The sequence below is a fragment of the Podarcis raffonei genome, chromosome 10, assembly GCF_027172205.1.
Source record: "Podarcis raffonei isolate rPodRaf1 chromosome 10, rPodRaf1.pri, whole genome shotgun sequence".
NCBI classification, from domain to species: Eukaryota; Metazoa; Chordata; class Lepidosauria; order Squamata; family Lacertidae; genus Podarcis; species Podarcis raffonei.
In genome coordinates this window covers 19,804,519-19,827,156 of record NC_070611.1, presented here as the reverse complement: position 1 = coordinate 19,827,156, position 22,638 = coordinate 19,804,519, and the positions used below count along the sequence as shown (strand labels likewise).

The 22,638-nt window shown below is 43.1% G+C and overlaps 1 protein-coding gene across 1 annotated transcript in view; it reads right to left on the bottom strand.

The window, feature by feature from the left end:
- The window catches only part of SLC13A1 (solute carrier family 13 member 1), a 93,437-nt gene that overhangs the window by 5,711 nt on the left and 65,088 nt on the right, over positions 1-22,638 (bottom strand). Inside the window, exons 8-12 of the mRNA XM_053406019.1 lie at positions 19,685-19,848; positions 10,349-10,468; positions 7,699-7,797; positions 7,499-7,600; positions 1,397-1,500 (exon numbers count right to left, since the gene is read on the bottom strand). Coding sequence (XP_053261994.1) covers positions 1,397-1,500; positions 7,499-7,600; positions 7,699-7,797; positions 10,349-10,468; positions 19,685-19,848 — 589 coding nt within the window. The remainder of the gene's footprint in view (positions 1-1,396; positions 1,501-7,498; positions 7,601-7,698; positions 7,798-10,348; positions 10,469-19,684; positions 19,849-22,638) is intronic.

Here is a 22,638-nt window from a genome sequence, read left to right as displayed (position 1 = left end):
ATTCTGAGTCATCTGACTTTCTCATGCCTTTGCATTGCAGGAGCTGGTTCATATGGGAAGAGTGCTGTATTTGGGCTTCCCATAGGCATCTGGTCAGCCACTGTGAGAACAGGATGATCGAGCAGCTGGGCCATTGGCCTGATCCAGCAGGCTCTTCCTGTGTTGGAATTGGTAACCATCATGGAAAATGAATGAAGAACTCTCTTGTTAGAAAATGGAACTCTCTTATTAGAAAATAGGATGCGGGTGGTGCTGTGGTCTAAACCACAGATATGGAAAAGAGGAGGTTTTGACCTCAAGCCAGTGTCAACTACAGCTATATTATAGGATGCAGGTGGCGCTGTGGTCTAAACCATTGAGCCTCTTGGGCGTGCCGATCAGAAGGCCGGCGGTTCGAATCCCCACGATGGGGTGAGCTCCTGTTGCTCGGTCCCTGCTCCTGCCAACCTAGCAGTTCGAAAGCACGTCAAGTGCAAGTAGATAAATAGGTACCGCTCCAGCGGGAAGGTAAACGGCATTTCCATGCACTGCTCTGGTTCACCAGAAGCAGCTTAGTCATGCTGGCCACATGACCCAGAAGCTGTACGCCAGCTCCCTTGGCCAGTAAAGCGAGATGAGTGCCACAACCCCAGAGTCGTCCACGACTAGACCTAACGGTCAGGGGTCCCTTTACCTTTTACGTGATTATGAGAGCTCCACATCTGCTCTGCAATGTACGCAGAGCTTGGGATGCATCGGGATTCTGCCTGTAATTGTTTTCTGGAAGCCAATTCTTTTCTCCTGCTCTGGAAAGTAGGGCTTGAACCAATGGCTTCAAGTTACAAGAACTAAACATTGGGAAGAACTTTCTGACAGTAAGAGCTGTTCAAGTGTGGAACTGACTCCCATAAGAGTTGGTGGACTCTCCTTCCTTGGAGGTTTTTAAGAAGAGGTTGGATGGCTACCTGCCATGGATGCTTCCGCTGAAATTCCTGTATTGCAGAGAGTTGAACTAGATGACCCTCAGGGTCCCTTCCAACTTTACGGTTTTATGATTCAAGCCCATCCACCCAACAGCAGAAGTCTGGATGACTTTGAAGAGAAGCTCAAAATATCGCCATGTTATAATCTGCTCTCAGTTACAATATTAACTTAGGGTTTATATCCACACTTCCTCTTGTCTCGCTACTTCCCCCCCAGGGAAAACTGCTCTTTAGTGTTCAATTGGAGCAAATGGCAATTCGGGTTTTCAGTTTGTTCCAATTTATCGCTAAAGAGCAGGTTTTTCCCTGGGAAAGGGAGAGAGGCCAGAGGGGAATTGCTCATACCCATGCTTTCTAGGCACAGGATGAGAAGGAGTGTGGACGAGCCTTTATACCTGTGCGAAGGAGGAAAAAGTCATGGATGTATACTCAACTGTTTTCTCCATTTGAAGTTCTAGACAATGTTTTTGCTGGAATGATGAAGAAGAGGAGGCCAATCATTAAGGCAGCTGTTGAATCGGTAGCAAATCCTGGGTATCTGGGGAAAGAGCCAATGTTTCAGTTGGTCCACAAATATCACACTAGAAAATTCTGATTCTTTAGCAATAATATCAGACATTACCAGTGTTTGGAAAGATATTTTGAGGTGACGGTAAACACATTAAATTTCTATTTGGCAGGGATGGGAAACATCTGGCCCTGCAGATATTGTGGGGCATGTTTCCCCATAATTCCTTGCCATTGGCAGTGCGAACTGATGAACTGCACTGTGACTCTCTGAGCCATGGTCTAGTAGGGTGGCACTGATCCAGCAGAAAGGCAGATTAAAGCTTCCCTTTAAAAATAACGATACAAACATTAATTTCAAATGATATGCCAATTTGCTATTATATTTTAAAATAGCAATGATTAACAGAGCATGAATTAATCATGACCGTAGTTTAAATTCAACTAAAGTATGCTTAATCTATTTATTTTCGTTTTCCACATTTACAAATAATGCTCAGTCTGACTAACAATAAATAACCCAGCAATAGCACAATCAAACCATATAAAAATAAATAATAGCAGGTTTTATTTTGAAAAAAAGGCAGGCAATTAATACACAATAAAAGCAAAAGAAGTGAGATCAAAGCACAGAGCAGCTGAGAAAATCAAGTCACCTCAGTGGCCAGAGATTTATTTAAATAAATAAATAAATGAGGGGTCGCCTATGGGTGAAAGGTCATCATGAGCCTTCCTTGGTATGGAATCCCTATCTGAGTAGCATTACTGAGAAAGGTGTTCCTTGAGATGAGATTGGGTGGGCCAGAGAGAATAACCTCTCCAGAAGAACTCAACACCTGTGCAGGTAATATAGCTGTAAAGGTAAAAGGTAAAGGACCCCTGGACAGTTAAAGGACCCCTGGTCCAGTCAAAGGCGACTATGGAGTTGTGGCGCTCATCTCGCTTTCAGGCTGAGGGAGCCAGCGTTTGTCCATAGGCAGCTTTCCGGGTCATGCGGCCAGCATGACTAAACCACTTCTGGTGCAACGGGACATCGTGATGGAAACCTGAGTGCACGGAAATGCAGTTTACCTTCCTGCCGCAGTGGTACCTATTTATCTACTTGCACAGGCATGCTTTCAAACTGCTAGGTTGGCAGGAGCTGGGAAAGAGCAACGGGAGTTCACCCTGATTGGCAAGCCCAAGAGGCTCAGTGGCATCCCATAATATAGCTGTAGTTGACACTGGCTTGAGGTCAAAAATCTCCTCCATTTCTGAGGCTCAACAGGAGACAGAAGTGATGAAATGCAACCTTCAAGAGGGTTAACAAACTGAAGGACATCATCCTCTTTCTATGTTGCTCCCGATGGAAACATGCTGATGGGGAGAGATACACCCCTGCTTTAAGCCGTTTATATAATGTCTTCTGTTGTACAGTGGTACCTCCGGCTGCACATGCTTCAGGTTCTAGATGCTTCAGGTTACAGACTCTGCTAACCCAGAAATAGTACCTCGGGTTAAGAACTTTGCTTCAGGATAAAAACAGAAATTGCCCGGTGGCTGCGCGCAGGTAGCGGGAGGCCCCATTAGCTAAAGTGGTACCTCAGGTTAAGAACAGTTTCAGGTTAAGAACGGATCTCCAGAACAAATTAAGTTCTTAACCTGAGGTACCACTGTATATTATTTACTACAAAGCTTGATGACTAAGACTTTTGGGGACGAAACGTCTGATTACTGGAGCGACGTCCGAACACTGAACAACTGATACATCACAAGTGGACTCTTTATTATTGCGTTTGCAATTATTTAAGGTAAAATCTATTTTGGAAAGAGAGAAAAACGAACACCGAACCACTGATATATTACCAGTGGGCTCTTTATTTACTGCATTTGCAATTATTTAAGATAAAACCTATTTTGGAAACAAATTAACTTTTGCCATCTTATGGGCGTTTATTGTTTGTTTACAGATAGTTGCCTTGGCAATATTATCTTGCATCTATTGCAGTGACATAAAGTTATCCGAAGCATTTGTGGTTAATGAGTTAATCTGAAATGCCCACAAGAAACAGGAGTCGTGGCAAGTCTCACGTGAACTATTCTGTTCAGGTTCTTACCATCTCAAGTGTTGCTATGGTAACTCTACACTTTACAGGAGTAAATGTAAATAATGTTTAAAAATGAAATCAGCAAACGATATGTTTGGGTGTGATGTTCTTAATCAGATTTAATAATATAGGGAAACGTGCCAAACACTTGAATGAACTTTCCATTTCCACGTGAAACTTTAGCTTGCAGACAAAATATAAAGGGTATCTACACAGTGAGGCTAATAAAACCTTCAAAAATGAAAAGCTCATTTAGATATTTTGAGGAAAATTAAAAATGTTAAGTGTAACCACGGGCATATGGATGCAAACAAAATCTAGACAGCAAAAAAGAAAAAGAAAGGAAATGTCCATTTGTTATATCTTGGCATCATTTATTTATTCTTTTGCATTTATTCCCCATCTATAATGAATCTCAAGGCTGCAAACATGTGCTTTCTGGGTGAATACCAACTCAAACACTGCCGAGGACCAGACTTCAGACTATGCCCTAGCATTATAATTAAGTGCTTCTGATTTTATCAGGTTAGGTTGGATATATTATGCTACAAAAATGGTTTATTTTAAAGTAGAATGATACATGCCTACTATTAGTCCCAAATGAAAATGGACTTGGGGAAAACATTGGCGGAGAGTCAAAAGGATCGTATATATATATATATATATATTACAGTAAAAATGGACAGAATGCAATAATAAATATCTGCTTTTTCATATTAGCAGCATCTGTTTTGTTAAAGCCCATTTACCATGAGAGCTTTTCGCATCCGTAGTAAGCTACAAATGTTATGTGAGATGACCAAGTCAGTGACTTCTTCGATCTCAGAATAAATCACTAGGACTTCTCTCTAAAGGCTCTGCTTTATAACAGGCGAGGATCGTACACCTCCCATACTGCTTTGCTCTTACTTAGCAGAAATGAAGATAGAAGATAAAATAATTGCAATGCCCCAGTCTGTGTGGGTTTTTTTATGGTCCCTAAATAATTCACTGATACTTAGAAATAAGATGGCAACAGGTGCTGAAATCCATTCTGTTAGGTCTGAGAATCAGCAATTGCAAACGGAAGAGAAGATGGGTTTGCCCACTGAGAGAATGCGTAGCAATAAATGGCAACAAACAGAGACAATCTTCTATGCTTCCAAGAAACAAGCCAAAAAATACATAAATTTCTGTTTGTCTGTCCCTCTCCTTGTGCCCCCTGCCCAGAACTGCTGCAGAAGGTTGGGGGGACGACCCAGAATGTATTTAGGGGGCATGGGGGAGGTATATGGGGAAAGAAGAATGAGGGGAAGTTCAATTCCGCAGACAGAAGTTCTTGAGGTGATGGAACTATTCATTGGCGTCTGCCCTGACCGACAATATAGCAAATATCAAAATGCCCAGCTGGAGAAGGACAATTGGAGCTATTTCTCTGTCACCTCTTAGGCAAAGTGCTATATCCTGCCTCAGCCACTTTCTCCAGCCAATCATTTGACTCAGCTGAGAAAAGTTTCAGCCATGAAGGAGCAGAAAAGGGGAAACTGTTGAAGCCTTCCCCTCTTATTCAAAGGTTAAAACTTTTTCAGGCCAGGTGGCTAGAAAGTTATGCTGAACAGCAAATATGTTTGAGCACTGTAGGGTCTGCCAACTCGGGGTGAATCTACACACGGGTGGGGGTGGGGAACTTACATATAAATACGGTAAGTCATAAATTAAATCGTTATAACAAAAGGTAAAAAATGCTATGTAAAATCGCACAGAAAAGTTTTGTGCTGTGCAGCGCCATCTGGTGTTGCTTGTTTGCAACTCATTCAAAACACTGCTTTTTGACTAACGTAGCTGAGTCCTCAGTAAGTGCAAGAAATACAGTTGTACCTCGGGTTACATACGCTTCAGGTTACAGACGATTCAGGTTACAGACTCCGCTAACCCAGAAATATTACCTTGGGTTAAGAACTTTGCTTCAGGATGAGAACAGAAATCGTGCAGCGGCGGCACAGCGGCAGCGGGAGGCCTCCATTAGCTAAAGAGGTACCTCAGGTTAAGAACAGTTTCAGGTTAAGAACAGAACTCAAGAATGAGTTAAGTTCTTAACCTGAGGTACCACTGTACAGTCAAACTACATATAAAGTAATGATAAATTTGGTACTGCAACTTCCTCACAGAAGCACTCAAAAACAGTCCTGCCCAATGACTGTAGTATCTAAACAGCAGGTATTTGAAACAACTGAAGAAGTTATGTGTGCTATCCAAGCAAACATTACAAAGAGACAAGAACTGGGGATATTTGAAGGTGTGATTTATGGTCCAACCCCGAATAGGTTTAACTTGAAGTAAAACTGATTTCCACGTACAGAGTGGAGCCTTAGGCACACATCGCTGTTCATTATTTGAGGTACAGCTTCTTGGGTTTTCAAAAATGAAATATAATGGTGCTTCGGGTTCATTATGGGTAAATAAAAATCTGTCCCCATGAGAAGCGGTGCACTAGTTGTGAGGCTGAGTGGGGATGGCATAGACTGAAACAGATATCAGATATAACCACCATGGCTGTGGCTGACTTAGGTAAAAATGGTAGGCACTATTTGTTATGTACTGAAGTTCTCACGCTGGGCCAGCAGGGGGATACTGTAGATAGTTTTCACTCAGGTCCACATATGCAAATAAGGGATTGAAAGTGACGTTCAGTGATTGGATAGCTACAGAAAATGGTTACTGTTGCATTCTAGTGGAGCTCTATATAAGCCGGCTGGCTGAACCCTTCAGTTCAGTTCTGTTCTGGCCTGTGAATAAACAAGAGCTGTTTGAAGAATCACTGTGTCGTCTGATATGTTCACCCACAACTTAACACTATTACTGATTGTGGTGCTGGGTGGCCTAAAAAGGCCCACTAGGGGTTTTTTTCTTTGTGGGTGATACCTCTGTGTGGTGTTTGTGCTGTGTGCTATATGTGTATGTGAGCATGTACATGCATGTGTGGAATGTGGAGTAGCCAATGTCTAATTCAGACCTGCCTCAAATTCCTCACTGCTCTGCAATTTTGTAGCTCTTCCTACTCTGTTACTCTGAGGAGGCTTTATGTGTGCATGCTGTATAAATGTGTGTGTGTACAAGAGAGAATATGGGATAGCCCCCCCCCCCGGCCATTTTTGTTGCAGTGCTGTTTCGGTGCATTGAATACCCTCCAATATTTATTCGATGAAAATAGGGATGTCCTGTTCCACCACAACTTTATTATTTATACCCCACCCAACTGACTGGGTTGCCCCAGCCACTCTGGGGCGGCTTCCAATATATATAAAAACATAATAAAGCATCTTAACCTGAAGGAGTGTCTCCACCCACATCGTTCTGCCCGGACACTGAGGTCCAGCTCCAAGGGCCTTCTGGCGGTTCCCTCACTGTGAGAAGTAAGGTTACAGGGAACCAGGCAGAGGGCCTTCTCGGTGGTGGCATCTGTCCTCCCATCAGATGTCAAGGAAATAAACAACTATCTGACTTTTAGAAGACATCTGAAGGCAGCCCTATTTAGGGAAGTTTTTAATGTTTGATGTTTTAGAACAAAATTTTTTTTTCCTTCCAGTAGCACCTTAAAGACCAACTAAGTTAGTTCTTGGTATGAGCTTTTGTGGGCATGCACACTTCTTCAGATGTTTTAGAGTGTTTTTAATATTCTGTTGGAAGCCGTCCAGATAGGTGGGGTATAAATATGTTGTTGTTGTTGTTGTTGTTGTTGTTGTTGTTGTTGTTGTTGTTAAAAACCTTTCCCTATACAAGGCTGCCTTCAGATGTCTTCTAAAGGTTGTATAGTTCTTTATCTCCTTGGCTCAAGAGTCGGATATTGTCAGCACATCCAGTACAATAGCTAAACAAATCTTCTTTGTCATCAAGGTGGATTCGTTTCAAAGCAAGAGATAATACCAGGACCTCAAAACTGGACAATGATACTTATAAACTTACGCTGAAAATAATGAAGCCCAGCCAGAGATGAATCCAGGGTCTCTAGTGAACCATAACAGGGCCATTAGAATGAAGAGGACAAGGGTGATGATTTCTGGGTAGCTGCAACAGAAGAACAGCGAGTGTCAACATTGCCCTTTCAGTATGTTTGCTTTGACATCATTGTAACATTGTGCCTGTGGTTCAGCCGTCTGTCTTACCTCATCGGTCCAAGTTTATTGTATTCCTCTTTAATCACCTGTGCGGAGGCTTGTTCCCTGGGCGACTTTTCCTTGCCACACTTGAACATTTCTTTGAAACTAAAATGGAAATAAGAATAACCAGTAAAGGGGTTTTTACATTTAAAGAATGGGTTTCTCTTCCTGTGGCTTGGATCCAAAGGCCTGAGCTCAGTGGGATTTTTTTTGGCTTCCTTCCTTTGACCAGGAGGCAACTCCCCTCCATTTTGTATCACAAATTGCTTTGGAGATTCTGTTTTGTTTCAAAAGAGGCTTGCTATGTGGGGATCTGTTTTGAAAATGCAGTTCAAAGCTCCTTTTTGGCAGGAGGAACTGGTTACACATCTCTCTGGACCCAAGCCACAGTCCTTGGAACAGAAATAACCAATGCCTTGTAATTCAGAAACATAATGCTTTATGTCAAACTATAGTATCATGTATGATATGTGTATTGTAATGTATTGGCAAATTTGGTGTTTTGGTGCACATAATTTATAGCAGAGGCAGTAAATGGCATGAAGTCAGGTGGGCTTCCTTTGTATAAACTAGAGTAGCTAGCCCCCATTGCCCTCAGCCAAAATGGCCAATGAACAGGGATGATAGGAATGATAGTGGACACCATGTTGAATACCTCAAAAGCAAAATCCCTCTGAAAATCTTGGAAAATATGCTCTCTATTCTTGGGGGGGGGGGGGAATTATACCACCTAGTGACATTTGTATGTGAAAAGGGAAAGCAATGTTATGCTGAATCATAGAATCATAGAATCATAGAGTTGGAAGAGACCACAAGGGCCATCGAGTCCAACCCCCTGCCAAGCAGGAAACACCATCAGAGCACTCCTGACATATGGTTGTCAAGCCTCTGCTTAAAGACCTCCAAAGAAGGAGACTCCACCACACTCCTTGGCAGCAAATTCCACTGTCGAACAGCTCTTACTGTCAGGAAGTTCTTCCTAATGTTTAGGTGGAATCTTCTTTCTTGTAGTTTGGATCCATTGCTCCGTGTCCGCTTCTCTGGAGCAGCAGAAAACAACCTTTCTCCCTCCTCTATGTGACATCCTTTTATTTATTTAAACATGGCTATCATATCACCCCTTAACCTCCTCTTCTCCAGGCTAAACATGCCCAGCTCCCTTAGCCGTTCCTCATAAGGCATCGTTTCCAGGCCTTTGACCATTTTGGTTGCCCTCCTCTGGACACGTTCCAGTTTGTCAGTGTCCTTCTTGAACAGTGGTGCCCAGAACTGGACACAGTACTCCAGATGAGGTCTGACCAGAGCAGAATACAGTGGCACTATTACTTCCCTTGATCTAGATGCTATACTCCTATTGATGCAGCCCAGAATTGCATTGGCTTTTTTAGCTGCCGCGTCACACTGTTGGCTCATGTCAAGTTTGTGGTCAACCAAGACTCCTAGATCCTTTTCACATGTACTGCTCTCAAGCCAGGTGTCACCCATCTTGTATTTGTGCCTCTCATTTTTTTTGCCCAAGTGCAATACTTTACATTTCTCCCTGTTAAAATTCATCTTGTTTGTTTTGGCCCAGTTCTCTAATCTGTCAAGGTCAAATCTGATGTGATATTAACTGTGCAACTCTCAGTTACATCGTTTTCTTTCTTTCTTTCTTTCTTTCTTTCTTTCTTTCTTTCTTTCTTTAGTAAATAGTAGCTGTGGGTTGGTGGTGGTGAGGTGGTCAGATCAGGACTGTGGTGTGATGGGTAGGGGATTTAAACCTATATTCTAATATGTTCCTCATTCAGATACCAGTTCTCTCCGTATCTGCTATTTATTAAACAAAAGCAGTCATGCAACTTCCAGTTGCTCGGATGAATGTCACTTATTAGAAATCATTTGTCGCAACTTATTGATGCTTAATTACAATCAAGCAGTATATAAATGTTTGGCCTACTTCAGCATAAGGCTGAATTGTGAGCAAACCATGGTTCCATTACCACATCTTTTTGGGGAACGGTATCGGGAATAATAATTCCTCTTTGGGCTCCAGGCTATCTTTATCCCTTTACTTGAGGGATAAACCTTATCAACCCAGAGCATTGAGAAGATTATTCACTGTAGCAGCTATACAATTGGACTTTTCCACCCGAAGGTGTGTCGGAACAAATATTGGTTTCACCCTATGAGTGTGGGTTGCATATACAGAGGTCCTGAATTATGACCACCATCAGTCCACATGCAAATATTATTTTGGACCGCGTTGGTTTTGAGTTTCCAAAATGCATGCCTATTTCTATACCACAGGGATGAGGAACCTGTGTCCTCCAAAAGTTGTTGGACTCCAGTTCCCATAACTGGCCATATTGGAGGGTCACAGCCAAATGTAGCCAATGTAATGCCATCCATATGTTGCAGACTCCAACTTCTATCAGCCCCAGCTAGCATGGTCAATGATCAGAAAGATGGGAGTCGTAGTTCACAACATCTGAAGTTCACAACCACATAGGCTACCTTTGGCCTTCATGAGTGAAAGTGTGTCTCTAGTAATTGCTGGTGAATTTTCATGAATGAAACCACCCATTCTCATTCTAAAATATGAAATGATTGTCTACACTATACTATTCTCCCTACCTCAACTGTCACCACATGGATTGCACTGGGCATTTATACTTACTTGAAACCCAAGAAAAGCCACAGGAGCCAAACCCAGGAAAGGACCAGTATAATAAGAGTGATGGGGATGCAAAGAATAAACCAGGTTCCAAAATTGATGCACTGGCAACCTGGGTACCGCCTGGGGGGAAAATGAGAAAGAAACTGAGGTTAAGACATCTCTATTGCATATGAAAAGCAAGATACCAGTTAAGACAGGATCCCTGGGATGGGCTGAAGTATTGATACACTTACACCCTGTCCAGTTTTAGATATGAAAACCAGCTCTATCAGGAAATGAAGATGGAATATGACTTCACCTCAAATGTAGATTTGAATGACAACGGCATTATTGCACATTTAACAACAATAGTGTGAACTCACTGGCCCTGTGTCACTGAGTTCCTGATCTCACTGCTTGACTTCTTATGGCTCCCCCCCCTTTTTTTTGGTCTCACTTATCTTTTTAAGAGAGGGAGACATATTAGTACCATAGGTATCTAGTGTGATTCAGGATGGAGCTGGTGGTCTCCCCCATCTTTTGGAAGGTTTTGAAATCATGTCAAAATGTTCCCCAAGAGCTATTCATAATGTGCTGCCTCAGCCTTCATCAACCTGGTGGTCTCCAGAAGTTTTGTACTACAACTCCCATCTGCCCCAGCCAGATGGACAAAGGCTGTACTACATTTTGTTGTTTAGTCGTTTAGTCGTGTCCGACTCTTCGTGACCCCATGGACCAGAGCACGCCAGGCACCTCTGTCCTCCACTACCTCCCGCAGTTTGGTCAAACTCATGCTGGTAACCTCGAAAACACTATCCAACCATCTCATCCTCTGTCGTCCCCTTCTCCTTGTGCCCTCCATCTTTCCCAACATCAGGGTCTTTTCCAGGGAGTCTTCTCTTCTCATGAGGTGGCCAAAGTACTGGAGCCTCAGCTTCACGATCTGTCCTTCCAGTGAGCACTCAGGGCTGATTTCCTTAAGAATGGATGCGTTTGATCTTCTTGCAGTCCATGGGACTCTCAAGAGGAGTCCCTTCATGGATCACTGCCTTGCCATGGCGAAGGGGCTTGAAGAACTCAGAGAAGCTATGAACTACGCCGAGAAGGACACACAAGATGAATAGGTCATAGTGGAGAGTTTTGACCAAACGTGATCCACCTGGAGGAGGAACCGGCAAGCCACTCCAGTATCCTTGCCAAGAAAACTCCATGGACAAAGACAACAGGCTGTACTACATGATAGGATTGAAATGAGGTTCTCAATCATGAGATTTGCATGAGTACAGGAGCCCCCCTACTTCATAAGTCTGCCCTTCAACTTGTAAAGGGCCTGTACAGTTGGGGAATGTGAGGCACCAGTGAAGGGCTGGACTTGCCAGTTTTCCTCTCCTCTTTGCTACGTGATTATGATCACATAAAGGAAGTGAATGCTCAAATAGGGCTTATAATGACAGCAATTTTCTTTTGTTCCGTCATATGAGCAAAGTTACATGATAAATACACACAAGGAAGATGTACATATACACATAGATATATAAAGGAAAATATAAATATTGAAAAATCAGACATTGTTTCAAGGTTGGATATTTTCTCGAGTCTTACTACACCAGAACATTCCAAAGCTCCACTATATGCTTCGTAACCCAGACACTGATGTTGGGTCACCATCTTTTCTTCAGCCATAGCATATGGCTATTTGTGCGGCAGTCAGCACATGAATTACCAGTTCCATATCCACTGATAAGATCACGTCTTTGACTTAACCAACTTATGCATCATATCCTGTTCTGAGTTTTACCTCCTTTACTGTGGCTATTAAAAATATTTTTATTTACAACAAGATCAGAAAATAGGATTACAATTATTAAATATTATAATGCAAATATACTGGTAGTTGATTGGATTATATTGTATTGTATGGTATGGTATTGTATTGTATTGGGGTCACACTGAAGTTTCTACCAGGTTCTGAAGAGCATTGTTCTTTAACAGTAATGAACTCTGAAGCTAAGGAGAAAATTGCCGATTTACTGTGTTGTTTAATTGAAACTAAACAAGATATTCAGTATTCCAATACTCTGCTAATTTATTTAGTATTTATTTATTGAGTACCGCACTCTTTGTAATATGGTCTAAGCTTTTTATTGTGTGAGGAAGTTCAGCTTTACGGAGGCTGAACTGAGAGACTGAAGAGATGTTTACTCTCTTTGTGTAACCATACTGCTGGTCTAGAGCTCTTGTTTGCTACCAGACAACTAGGATTGCATCTCCTTGCACTGACTTCTGCAGCCACCAAGTGGTGGGAATCAAATCAACTAGGGAGCATGAAGCGATCCATCATATCACAACCGCTATACCCCAAAATAATTGGGTAAGACTCTGTCACAAAGCCCTCACATAGCTCTTTTAGACATTAGTCAGTCCAGACGATGAAACGAATTCCTGATCCACCCTGGCTAAGGGAATTAGCTTTAGTCATCAGAAACTACCCAATGAATGCTGAAAGTACTATGATAAATACAACCATGAAGCACTTCAATGGGCTTCATTCTAGCTCCATGTACATAATTGATTGAGCTCAGTTAATTGAGCAGTATAATGTTCAACTGACGGGATTTAATGTTACAGCATTTTACAAAAGGCCTCCTCCACCTTATCCATGTAACAGAACAAACCACTTAATAATTAAGTAATTGTTAATTAAGTAATCCATAAACCACAGTTTGAAGTTCAGAGGGCCTTCTCGGTAGCAGCACCCACTTTGTGGAACGCCCTCCCATCAGATGTCAAGGAGATGAGTAACTATATAACCTTTAGAAGAACTCTAAAGGCAGCCCTGTATAGGGAAGCTTTTAAATGTGTAATATTTTGTTATGTTTTTATGTGTGTTGGAAGCCACCCAGGGTGATTGGGGCAACCCAGTCATATGGGCAGGGTACAAATAATAAAGTTATTATTAATATTATTATTATTAGATAGCTCTGTGGGGGGGAATAGGGGTCTTCTAACAACTCCCAGCTCCCTTAACAAACTACTGTCGCCAGGATGATTGGGGGCCAACCATGTGGTATAAAAGTGTTTTAAATTTATAGTGTGGATGGGGCTCAAAGTAGAAAATACGTTGCTGACTGTCTTCTACAGTTCTCTCAACATCTGCAGTGTAACCTCCTGAGGCAGGGATGTATAAACAAGGACCTTGACACAAGTTACACATTGCAAGTTCCCTTGAGTGACAGAACCCTCTCTGCATAGCAATAGCCTGAACTCGCCACATGTCAAAGTCAGATACAGATGCGCAGCTTAACAAACATAAAGAGTTTCTATAATGAGGAAAGGTTTCATTAAGACAAGAGCTTTGTTTGATTTTATTAAGCTCTCTCTGGGACAAAGGTGTCAGATTTGACTTGAGGGCTGCAAAATAGGCAAGGCAATTTCTTTGATGGGACCCTGCTCCTTTGGAGAATCTGTGTGTGATTCTCCCAGGGCAGATAGCAAAAGTAATGTCATCTGGAATGCCAAAATCACCCAGCATACCAAGGTGAACTTGAAAGCATCCACCGTTGGGCTGCAGCTTCTATGGAATGGGCTGTGAGAATTGGCTGCAACAGAAAAAGTCTGGTCTGTGCTAATACTATTTCCACCTTCAATGAAACAAAAACTCATTTCACTGTCGTTAGTTGGCCTGGTAACAAGGGCCCATTGATCATGCCCAACCTTACTGTGTGAACGCATAGGTGGCCAAAGCAAGTGACATCTCCTTGGGTATAATTTGCTTTCCTTCCTCATTGCTCACCGTTTCATGTTTGAAATGGTAAAGCTACTCCGATGTGACTTCAAGCCAACACTCCTACTGCTTGACATTTCCTCTGAAATGTGCTTTCGCAGTGTGGGATCAGAGATTTACGGTGTCCTCCCGATCTAGCAAAAACTAAAGTCCTTTAGGGCACAGCAAAGGTGTCAGCATTTGGAGAAAATATTCATCACTGTGTGAAAAACGAAGGCACAACATGTTGTGGGAATGAATGCACCAGCCCAAAATCAGGAGGTTCACTGGCCCTGTGTACTTGAAAATACAGAGGCTGTGCTACCCAGTGATGAAGATGGTTTGCAGCGTAAGCTTATGTAACTATAATAGCCAAACTAGGATTGTTCAGGCAGCCTCTTTGCCCAAGAAAAACACACTTTGAAGATCATCTGTTTGACCTTAGAGATTTGGACTATCACACTAATAGTAAAGGTAAAGGTACCCCTGACCATTAGGTCCAGTTGTGGACGATTCTGGGGTTGCGGCGCTCATCTCGCTCTATAGGCCGAGGGAGCTGGCGTTTGTCCACAGACAGCTTCTGGGTCATGTGGCCAGCATGACTAAGCCGCTTCTGGCGAACCAGAGCAGTGCATGAAAACGCCATTTACCTTCCCACCGGAACGGTACCTATTTATCTACTTGCACTTTGATGTGCTTTCGAACTGCTAGGTGGACAGGAGCAGGGACCAAACAATGGGAGCTCACGCCATCGCGGGGATTCGAACCGCCGACCTTCTGATCAGCAAGCCCTAGGCTCTGTGGTTTAGACCACAGCGCCACCCGCATCCCTTATCACACTGATAGGATCCTACAAAAACAAGACTGCATAACCTGTTTTAACAGCTCCCTTCTATCTCACCTTCTTCCTCATGGCTGCTGCCATGCAATCTGCATTAATAAATGTTTGAATTTAAGTGATTTATACCTGCAGTACTGACCTTGACCAAGCTTATCAGGACAGACCTGGGGATAAGATTGTTGCTCTGCAACAGGGCTTTCATTATCTTAAGATCATTCTTAAGGTTTTGTACAATATGTTAGATTAACACACAAAACCACCATGGAGAGTGACTCTGAATCATAACCAAATGGAGCCTAGAGGAGCAGCTGTAACATGAAAAGCTGACGATATTAATGCCTTTTGCCTTTTGATAGTTCTTTACTTTGGGCTCTGTCATGTTCCCTCTGTTGATTGGCTTGTGTTTATGTTTTATGTCTCTCCCTTTATTTATTTAGGGGATTTTTAGCTCACTCTTCATTAAAAAATAATCTCAGAGCAGGGCGCAGGATAAAACAGGAACATATAATGCACAATAAAATCCTGGTACATAAAACCAATAAAGCAGTAGACTCATCAGCACAATGAACAACAGTACAAGCCAGAGCGGGAAGCCTACCCAAATCCACATCCAGTTTGGTCAAAGGCTTGGATCAGTGTATGCTTTGGCACCCAAAGCCCTGCAAGGTCAGTGCTAGATGAATCTGTGAGGGGAGAGCATTCACATTCTCACCAAGTGTCCCCCTCTTTTCCAGGGGCAGTCCTGGATTTACAGAAGCTGTCCCAGTTTCTGATTTGATCCCAGAATGTCCCCTTTTCCTTAGGACATCCCCCCGGGGGAACGCATACCCCTAAACATTTTGTGAATCTAAGTTTGACCTCATTGAGGGGCAGAATTTCAATATGAATAGGAAAATGAGAGTACCCCTAAACATTTTTTAAAATTAAAAAAGCACTGGACATCCCTATTTTCATCAGAGAAATGTTGGAGGGTATGGAGTTGTGGAACCTCGAGCCAAGGGGATAAGTAACTATACAACCTTTATAATACATCTGAAGGCAGCCCTTTGTAGGGAAGTTTTTTTTTAATGTTTAATGTTTTGTTGTGTTTTTATATATGTTGGAAGCTGCCCAGAGTGGCTGGGGCAACGCAGTCAGGTGGGCAGGTTGTGGTTGTTGTTGTTATTGAATAGGACACCCCTATTTTCATCAGAGAAATATTGGAGAGTATGCATTCCATAGCCCTTTTCACATGTTGCTGCGTCATCTGGCTCCAATTCAGCTGCTTTCTATGATTCCCTTTCTCCTTCCTTGCACATTTCATTTCACTTCACTCAAGTGGTTTATTAGATTCTGAAAGATACCATGGGCAGCCGGCTGCAACTAGGAAGACTCGGGGATTTAGTTCAGTCCACATTTCCTAAGTGAACTGACCTGACTCACACCTCCTAGACTATTATGCAGCTCAGAATGGAGTTATCCTTCAGCTTTCATGCAATTATTAATTTTGTGAGATGGTCTCAAACTCAAAAAAAAATGTTACCATAGTGTATATAAAAATATACATTTTAGATTAGAATGCATGTTTTGGGAAAGGCGTATTTTGTGGAGGGAGAGGGAATAAAATGCATACAAATAGGCATATTTTTGTGGGCAGGGTTCTTTTTTTAAGAAGAATTAGAGATGGAAGCAGAAGCGGGAGGGCATAAACTTATGAATGAAAACATGTGAAACTGACGTTGATGCTGAAGTGGGAGGGCATGAATGAAACTCTGTGAAACTGACAGGAGTTGGAAATAGGCTGATCCACTCATCTCTAATTACAACCCAGAGAATGCACAACCACCTGAAAGTGAGAGGTGAGTAGTGGTGCAGTTAGGTAATTTTGGACCCTGAGATGACCCCATCTCTTCTCCAACCCTTGGGGATGGGGAATCTCAGGGTGGTGGGTTGGAGCCCCACATTGGGCAAAAGATTGCTGCTTGTGTGGGCAGGGAGGTCCCTCCCCCTACCTGGCCTGATCACCTTGGCAACGCCTCCCCAGGCGAGATTGGGCAACTAGCTGAGGTAGGTGGAGACCTCCAGTGAAAGCTGGATCATAAAGAAGGCTGATCGCCGAAGAATTGATGCTTTTGAATTATGGTGCTGGAGGACACTCTTGAGAGTCCCATGGACTGCAAGAAGATCAAACCTGTCCATTCTGAAGGAAATCAGCCCTGAGTGCTCAGTGGAAGGACAGATCATGAAGCTGAGGCTCCAATACTTTGGCCACCTCATGAGAAGAGAAGATTCCCTGGAAAAGACCCTGATGTTGGCAAAGATGGAGGGCACAAGGAGAAGGGGATGACAGAGGACGAGAGGGCTGGACAGTGTTCTCAAAGCTACCAGCATGAGTTTGACCAAACTGCAGGAGGCAGTGGAAGACAGAAGTGCCTGGCGTGCTCTGGTCCATGGGGTCATGAAGAGTCGGACACGACTAAATGACTAAACAACAAAAAGGCTTTGGTCTGATCCAGCAAAGCAGCTGTTATGATCTCCAACAAAAACAATGGTGTTGCATATCAGTGCAAAAATGATCCTGGAGCTGTAATCAAACCATGGATCGTAACAAAATGCCCATCTATAAACAAAAAAGAGTTTTGTAGCTCAATTCCAGGCATGCTTCCTCAGAAGAAAGCCTGCACTGTTAGTTGTTCAGGGTGGAATCACATAGGTAATTAGTTGGAGATGTGTTTTCCTCTGGTATGGTTATTATTCCCTTGCCTTGCATGTAATGAAGTTTGAAGGCTTTAATGTGTCCTTGCTTATTTGATTATATGTATGCTTTTATTTTATTTGCTTTAAAGTAACTATGATATATTCTCCTGTGTAAAATGCAGTTTAGGATGATGCAATTTTTAGCAAATTACAGGTGGCAGATAGACAATATTCCAGGCAACTAGAAATCGCTTTAACAGATTAGACATATTTGGGACGCAGAGTGAAACTGACAGAATGATCCTTGATACTGCGGTTGTTGTCAATTAGTATCAAGTGTAAAAATTGCAGTTGCCTCAGAAATAGCATGAAGTTAAACATCATATATCTTCAGCTGTGAGAAAAGTTTCTTGGGGCAAAACTGTGGCGCCATCGTTTATAATTATAAAACATTTCTAAGACAGCCTTGGTGGTTTCAATGAGTTTGTTAAAAGGAGGGAGTGCAAACCTGCAGAATAATGTTTTTAGACATTATTTTCCTTTTTTTTTTCATTCTGCATTTCTGGCCTGTGTGAAGTGTTCCAAATGTAATATTGTGTCTATTTGAATGCCGTATTGTCCTGTGAGTTCATGGCGGTTGGACAAGGATCTTTGAGTCTAAATTCCCTTCCCCTCAGCTTCAGTTTACTATTTCTACAATGGAAATAACAGTGCATAGTCCAGCAAAAGTTGAATACTTTAAGTTCCATTGATTACAGCAGGAGGAATTTAAGCGTGTGTTTATGTCTCCCATTGAAATAACGATGAGCCTTAAAATTTCTGGATAGATATTGACCATTGGGACATCAAGGACAAAGACAATGGAATTGCAAAGCTTGGAATTCTTTATAGAGCATGGATGGATAGATAGTGATTGTGGTTCAGAAATTCTCTGGCCTTCTGCTTCTTTGTTTACTGCACAGTTAAAATATCATTGATTTGTAAAGTGGAAGTTGTAGTGGAGTGTTGTTGGCAGCTAAACTGCAAGAGCATCATCATGTGACTCACCTGAATGTTTAGCTAATCTATGAGAGATTTATGTGACCCAGCAGTAATATACAATACCATCACATGGGTAGGCTCTTAAGTATATTTGGGGGACAGAGCTGGATTGGGATATAAAAACTTTATGTGGGATAATCTTAATAGATGGTCCTGGCTGCGGGCTGTTGCCCTCACGCCAGGGTGGCACCACGATTACCCAAGGCTATTGTCCAATCAATTAAAACCGGGTAATCGTGAGGGAAAGTATAAAAGCGGCAGCGCGAAGTCTGCCAAGCACCTTCTTGGTGCTGCCGAACAGCTGCCCACCCTCCCTTTAATTTAGGTGTCCTCTGGCCTTGCTTTGGACTTCAGTTGGTGGGCCGTCTTGGGATGGGGACCAGGTAGGATTTTTTTCCATTTGGCAAATTGGCACTGGCCACTTGGTTTTTGCCTACCTCTTAGCAATTGTCACAACTTTGTAAGGTTTGGCTGTTAGGCATTGACTTATAGTTGAGTGGGGGAGGGGAGGTCGGCCATCGCCTGCCCCTCCATTTCAAGGGTATTCCGTTAAAGGAATCTGGGGCCTGGATCTTGTCCAAAGTCCGCTTGAAGGGCTAGGGCCATGCCAGGCCTCTGGGAACACCGGGGGAGATGCAGGCGGGTTCCCCCGAAGCAGCTCCCCTTTGGGTGGTTTACCCTTACAGACTTCCTGCAAAGGAGGCAGGAGCCCGATATAGTCTTTTGCCAATGCCTAAGCCAATACCGCTCACATTTCCTGTAATCAGTAAAGTTGTGGCCAAAAAATTGTGCCCAATAACCTTAAACAAAAAATCCGTGTCTGTGTGTATTACTTTATTCTAATGGGGGTTGGCCTGAGGGTCTTGACACGCAACCCAGTTGGTATCTGTCTTGGATCTGAACTGATTTTATGTATGTGTCGATCTTTTAAACTGTTTTTTATTATTCCCAGTTGTTGTCTGAAGTGCTTTTATAAAAGGAAGGAAGTAAAAACAGGTTTCAGATTTAGAGAAACTTGTTTTGTCTCTTTTCTTACGTGTTGAAGTGCTCAGCAAATATCAAGTTGGTTGAAGTTCCAGTGATGGTCGTCAGTCCACCAATAGTTGATGAATAGGCAATGCACAGGCACATGACTTTACAGATCATGTGGTCCCTTTTGTTTCGGTATTTTCTTCCGGTATCACTTGGTTCTGGAGTCTCCTTAAATAAGAAATGAAAAGAACAGTAAACATTTTCATTTTCACCTAGTGACATGTGAAACCTGCCCATCTTTGTTCAGAAATTGAAGGGGCTGAGATTTTTGCAAATCTTTTCGGAGGTTTTAGATAAAACACATTGTAGAGTGAAAACTCTTTGAAATAACCCTTGGTGTATTTCTGGCGCGTGTAGGTTTTTCAAACTTCTTGTTGTGGTTCGAGGACCCGACCCCCGCGAAGTGAAATGAAGACACAAGGACAAGTGATATAAGGTTGATGGGCTAGAAAAGGCCACAACTTTATTGATTACAGCAATGAAAAGGTATTGGCTTAGGCATTGGATCGAAACAAGTGGGTTTATTCTCCAGTAGGTGGAGCCTGTTGATGCTAATCCAACTATAGGCTCACCCCTGCTGTCACCGAGGGTCGTGCCATGGCCTCCCGCCAAGCAGGCATCGGACAGAATACGCGACCACCAGATTCCTTTAACGGAATACCCCTAAAAATTGAAGGCATAGGCGATGGCCACACCTAGCACTTCGACACACAACACATTATTCCAATGCCTAACCTACCCACCAATACCACAAAAGTTGTGACGATTGCTACGAGGTAGGCGACAAAACCAAAAAGCCTAATGCCAAATGGAAAAACTCCTACCAGGCCCCCCGGGCAACCAGGGCGACCAACCTAAGGTCCATAGCAAGGCCAATGACCTAAGCCCTAACTAAAAGGGAGTGGAGGGTGGGTGACTCGCGATGGGACGACGATGAGGAATGAGGCCAGGGAGAGGCTGGCACTGCAGCAAAAGGCTGCTGAACACGCCCCCTCCACGGCACCTGGTTGGGTGGCCATCGGGGGGGCGTGAGCGCCAGCCAGGTGAGCTGGAGGCAGGGGGCAATGCCCCCTGCTGGGCGGTGGTCGGGCTCCCGCCCACAAGCACTCCCCTCTCTTTCAGGGAGGAGAGTCTTTATTGTTCCTGGTTGATGAATCAGGAAGAATAGCAAATAATACATCCTAGAGTTCAAGTTGGCAAGAACAGCTTGGCCTGCAGAAACAGAAGCAGCCTCAGCTGCTCTTTCCCCTCCTCCATATTCTCGACTTGGTAAGTTTGTGAAAATATGAGAGAGGACAGAAGAAGGGGAAGAGGCAGATGGAAGATGCTGACACAGAGCCATAATGAGCAGAGGCAAGATGGAAGGGGGCTTGGCTCAGAATGCCTTGGGGATTATTGAGCTAGGAGAGAGCGAGAGTTTCTAAAGCATGCCATTTTATAAAATTCTTCTTCATCCGTACGAACAGTCTCACTGTGGTGGGCTCCAGCACAGGTAGTGGGAAAACGCTCACAGGAGATGAAAATTTGCATTCAGCATGGAAAAAGTATTCACCATAGAAGGTTTATTCTTCCCTCTCTGAGTGGTGTGAGGCTGTCACCATGAGCATCTGTCATTGGCTTGGGTGTAGTGGTGGCATGCCAGGGCTGAATCCTACGCATGCCTGCAACTCCTCAAGATGGCCTTATTATGAACCCATGTAGCTGGAAGTCACAGCGAAATGGCTTCCCCACCACCCCATAGACCTCATGAGAACAGGTCCAACTTGGTTGACCTGTAGGCAGAAGGAGGGGATATCCTTTTTTTAAAAAGCCTTGAAACATACTTTTTATCAGTGAAGCATTGACATACCTCTGCTGCATCTCAAATGCTCGGTGATGCATTCAAAAATAATAACTACATCACTCAAAATAAGACAGCTCAAATACATGCATGGTAATTGGAAGTTCTTGAGGCAAATTTAGCTCACTGTAGCTCAACATCTCTCTTGGCTCTGAGTTTTGGGGTCTGATATTGATATCCAACCCATTCTACCCCATTCTTGATTGATTTGAACGATCTCACACGGGGACTGAATTATGGAGCATCTCAAAGGGATCAAATATTTGTTAAGGTCTGTTAAAAAGTCTGTCTGATGCACAGGTTTTCACACTAGAATACTGGTAAATAGAAAGAGAAGAGAGTCATGTTTGCAGGTGGTGGGACAGGTTTGGTTGTAGCAAAATGGTGACAGACATGTACATTTAAAAGAAAAAATGCATCAATCTCTTAGGTAGGCACTCGTGGATGCTGTACTTTTGGTCCCCGCAGCCTGGAGTGCAGGGAGAAAATGAGAGGGAGGAAAATGTGTGGACACACAATTTTAAGACCGCTATCCCCAGACTTCAATTACTAATGTCCCAGGGCTCATGCACACTTTTGTTTGATCCGCATTTTGATCACATCATGTGCCGATTAGTTCATCTGGGTCTAAGAGGTTTTCTCATCGTTCCACAGCTGTGCCTTGTGAAAATCCCACCGAACCAGAACTTGTCAGATGTGCAAAGAATTCAGGGAAGGATTTTCCTTCTCTGAGCTTCAATTCACAATTCACAAGGCGCAACAACGAGAAAAGCTCTCAGGCCCGGGGGAATTAATCAGGGCACAATACAATCAAAATATGGGCCCAGTGAAAAGTGTGGATGAGCCCCCAGGCTAAGAACTTCAACCAAACATGGATTTCTGAAAATGAATTCATATAATTAGTTGGGTTTAGTGCATTTCTCCTTCCCTGTCATGTCCGTTTACTGAAATGTGTCAGGGAACGACTTTTTCATCCATGATGCACTTTAAAGACTCCAGTTACAGGGGGATGGCTTGGAGCCAGGGGTTAATGAAGCTGATCCGAGTCTCAAGATAAGAATTCATGAGTAATCATTACAAAGCAGAGTTACAAATTGCACCACAATTCTTGTTCCAAG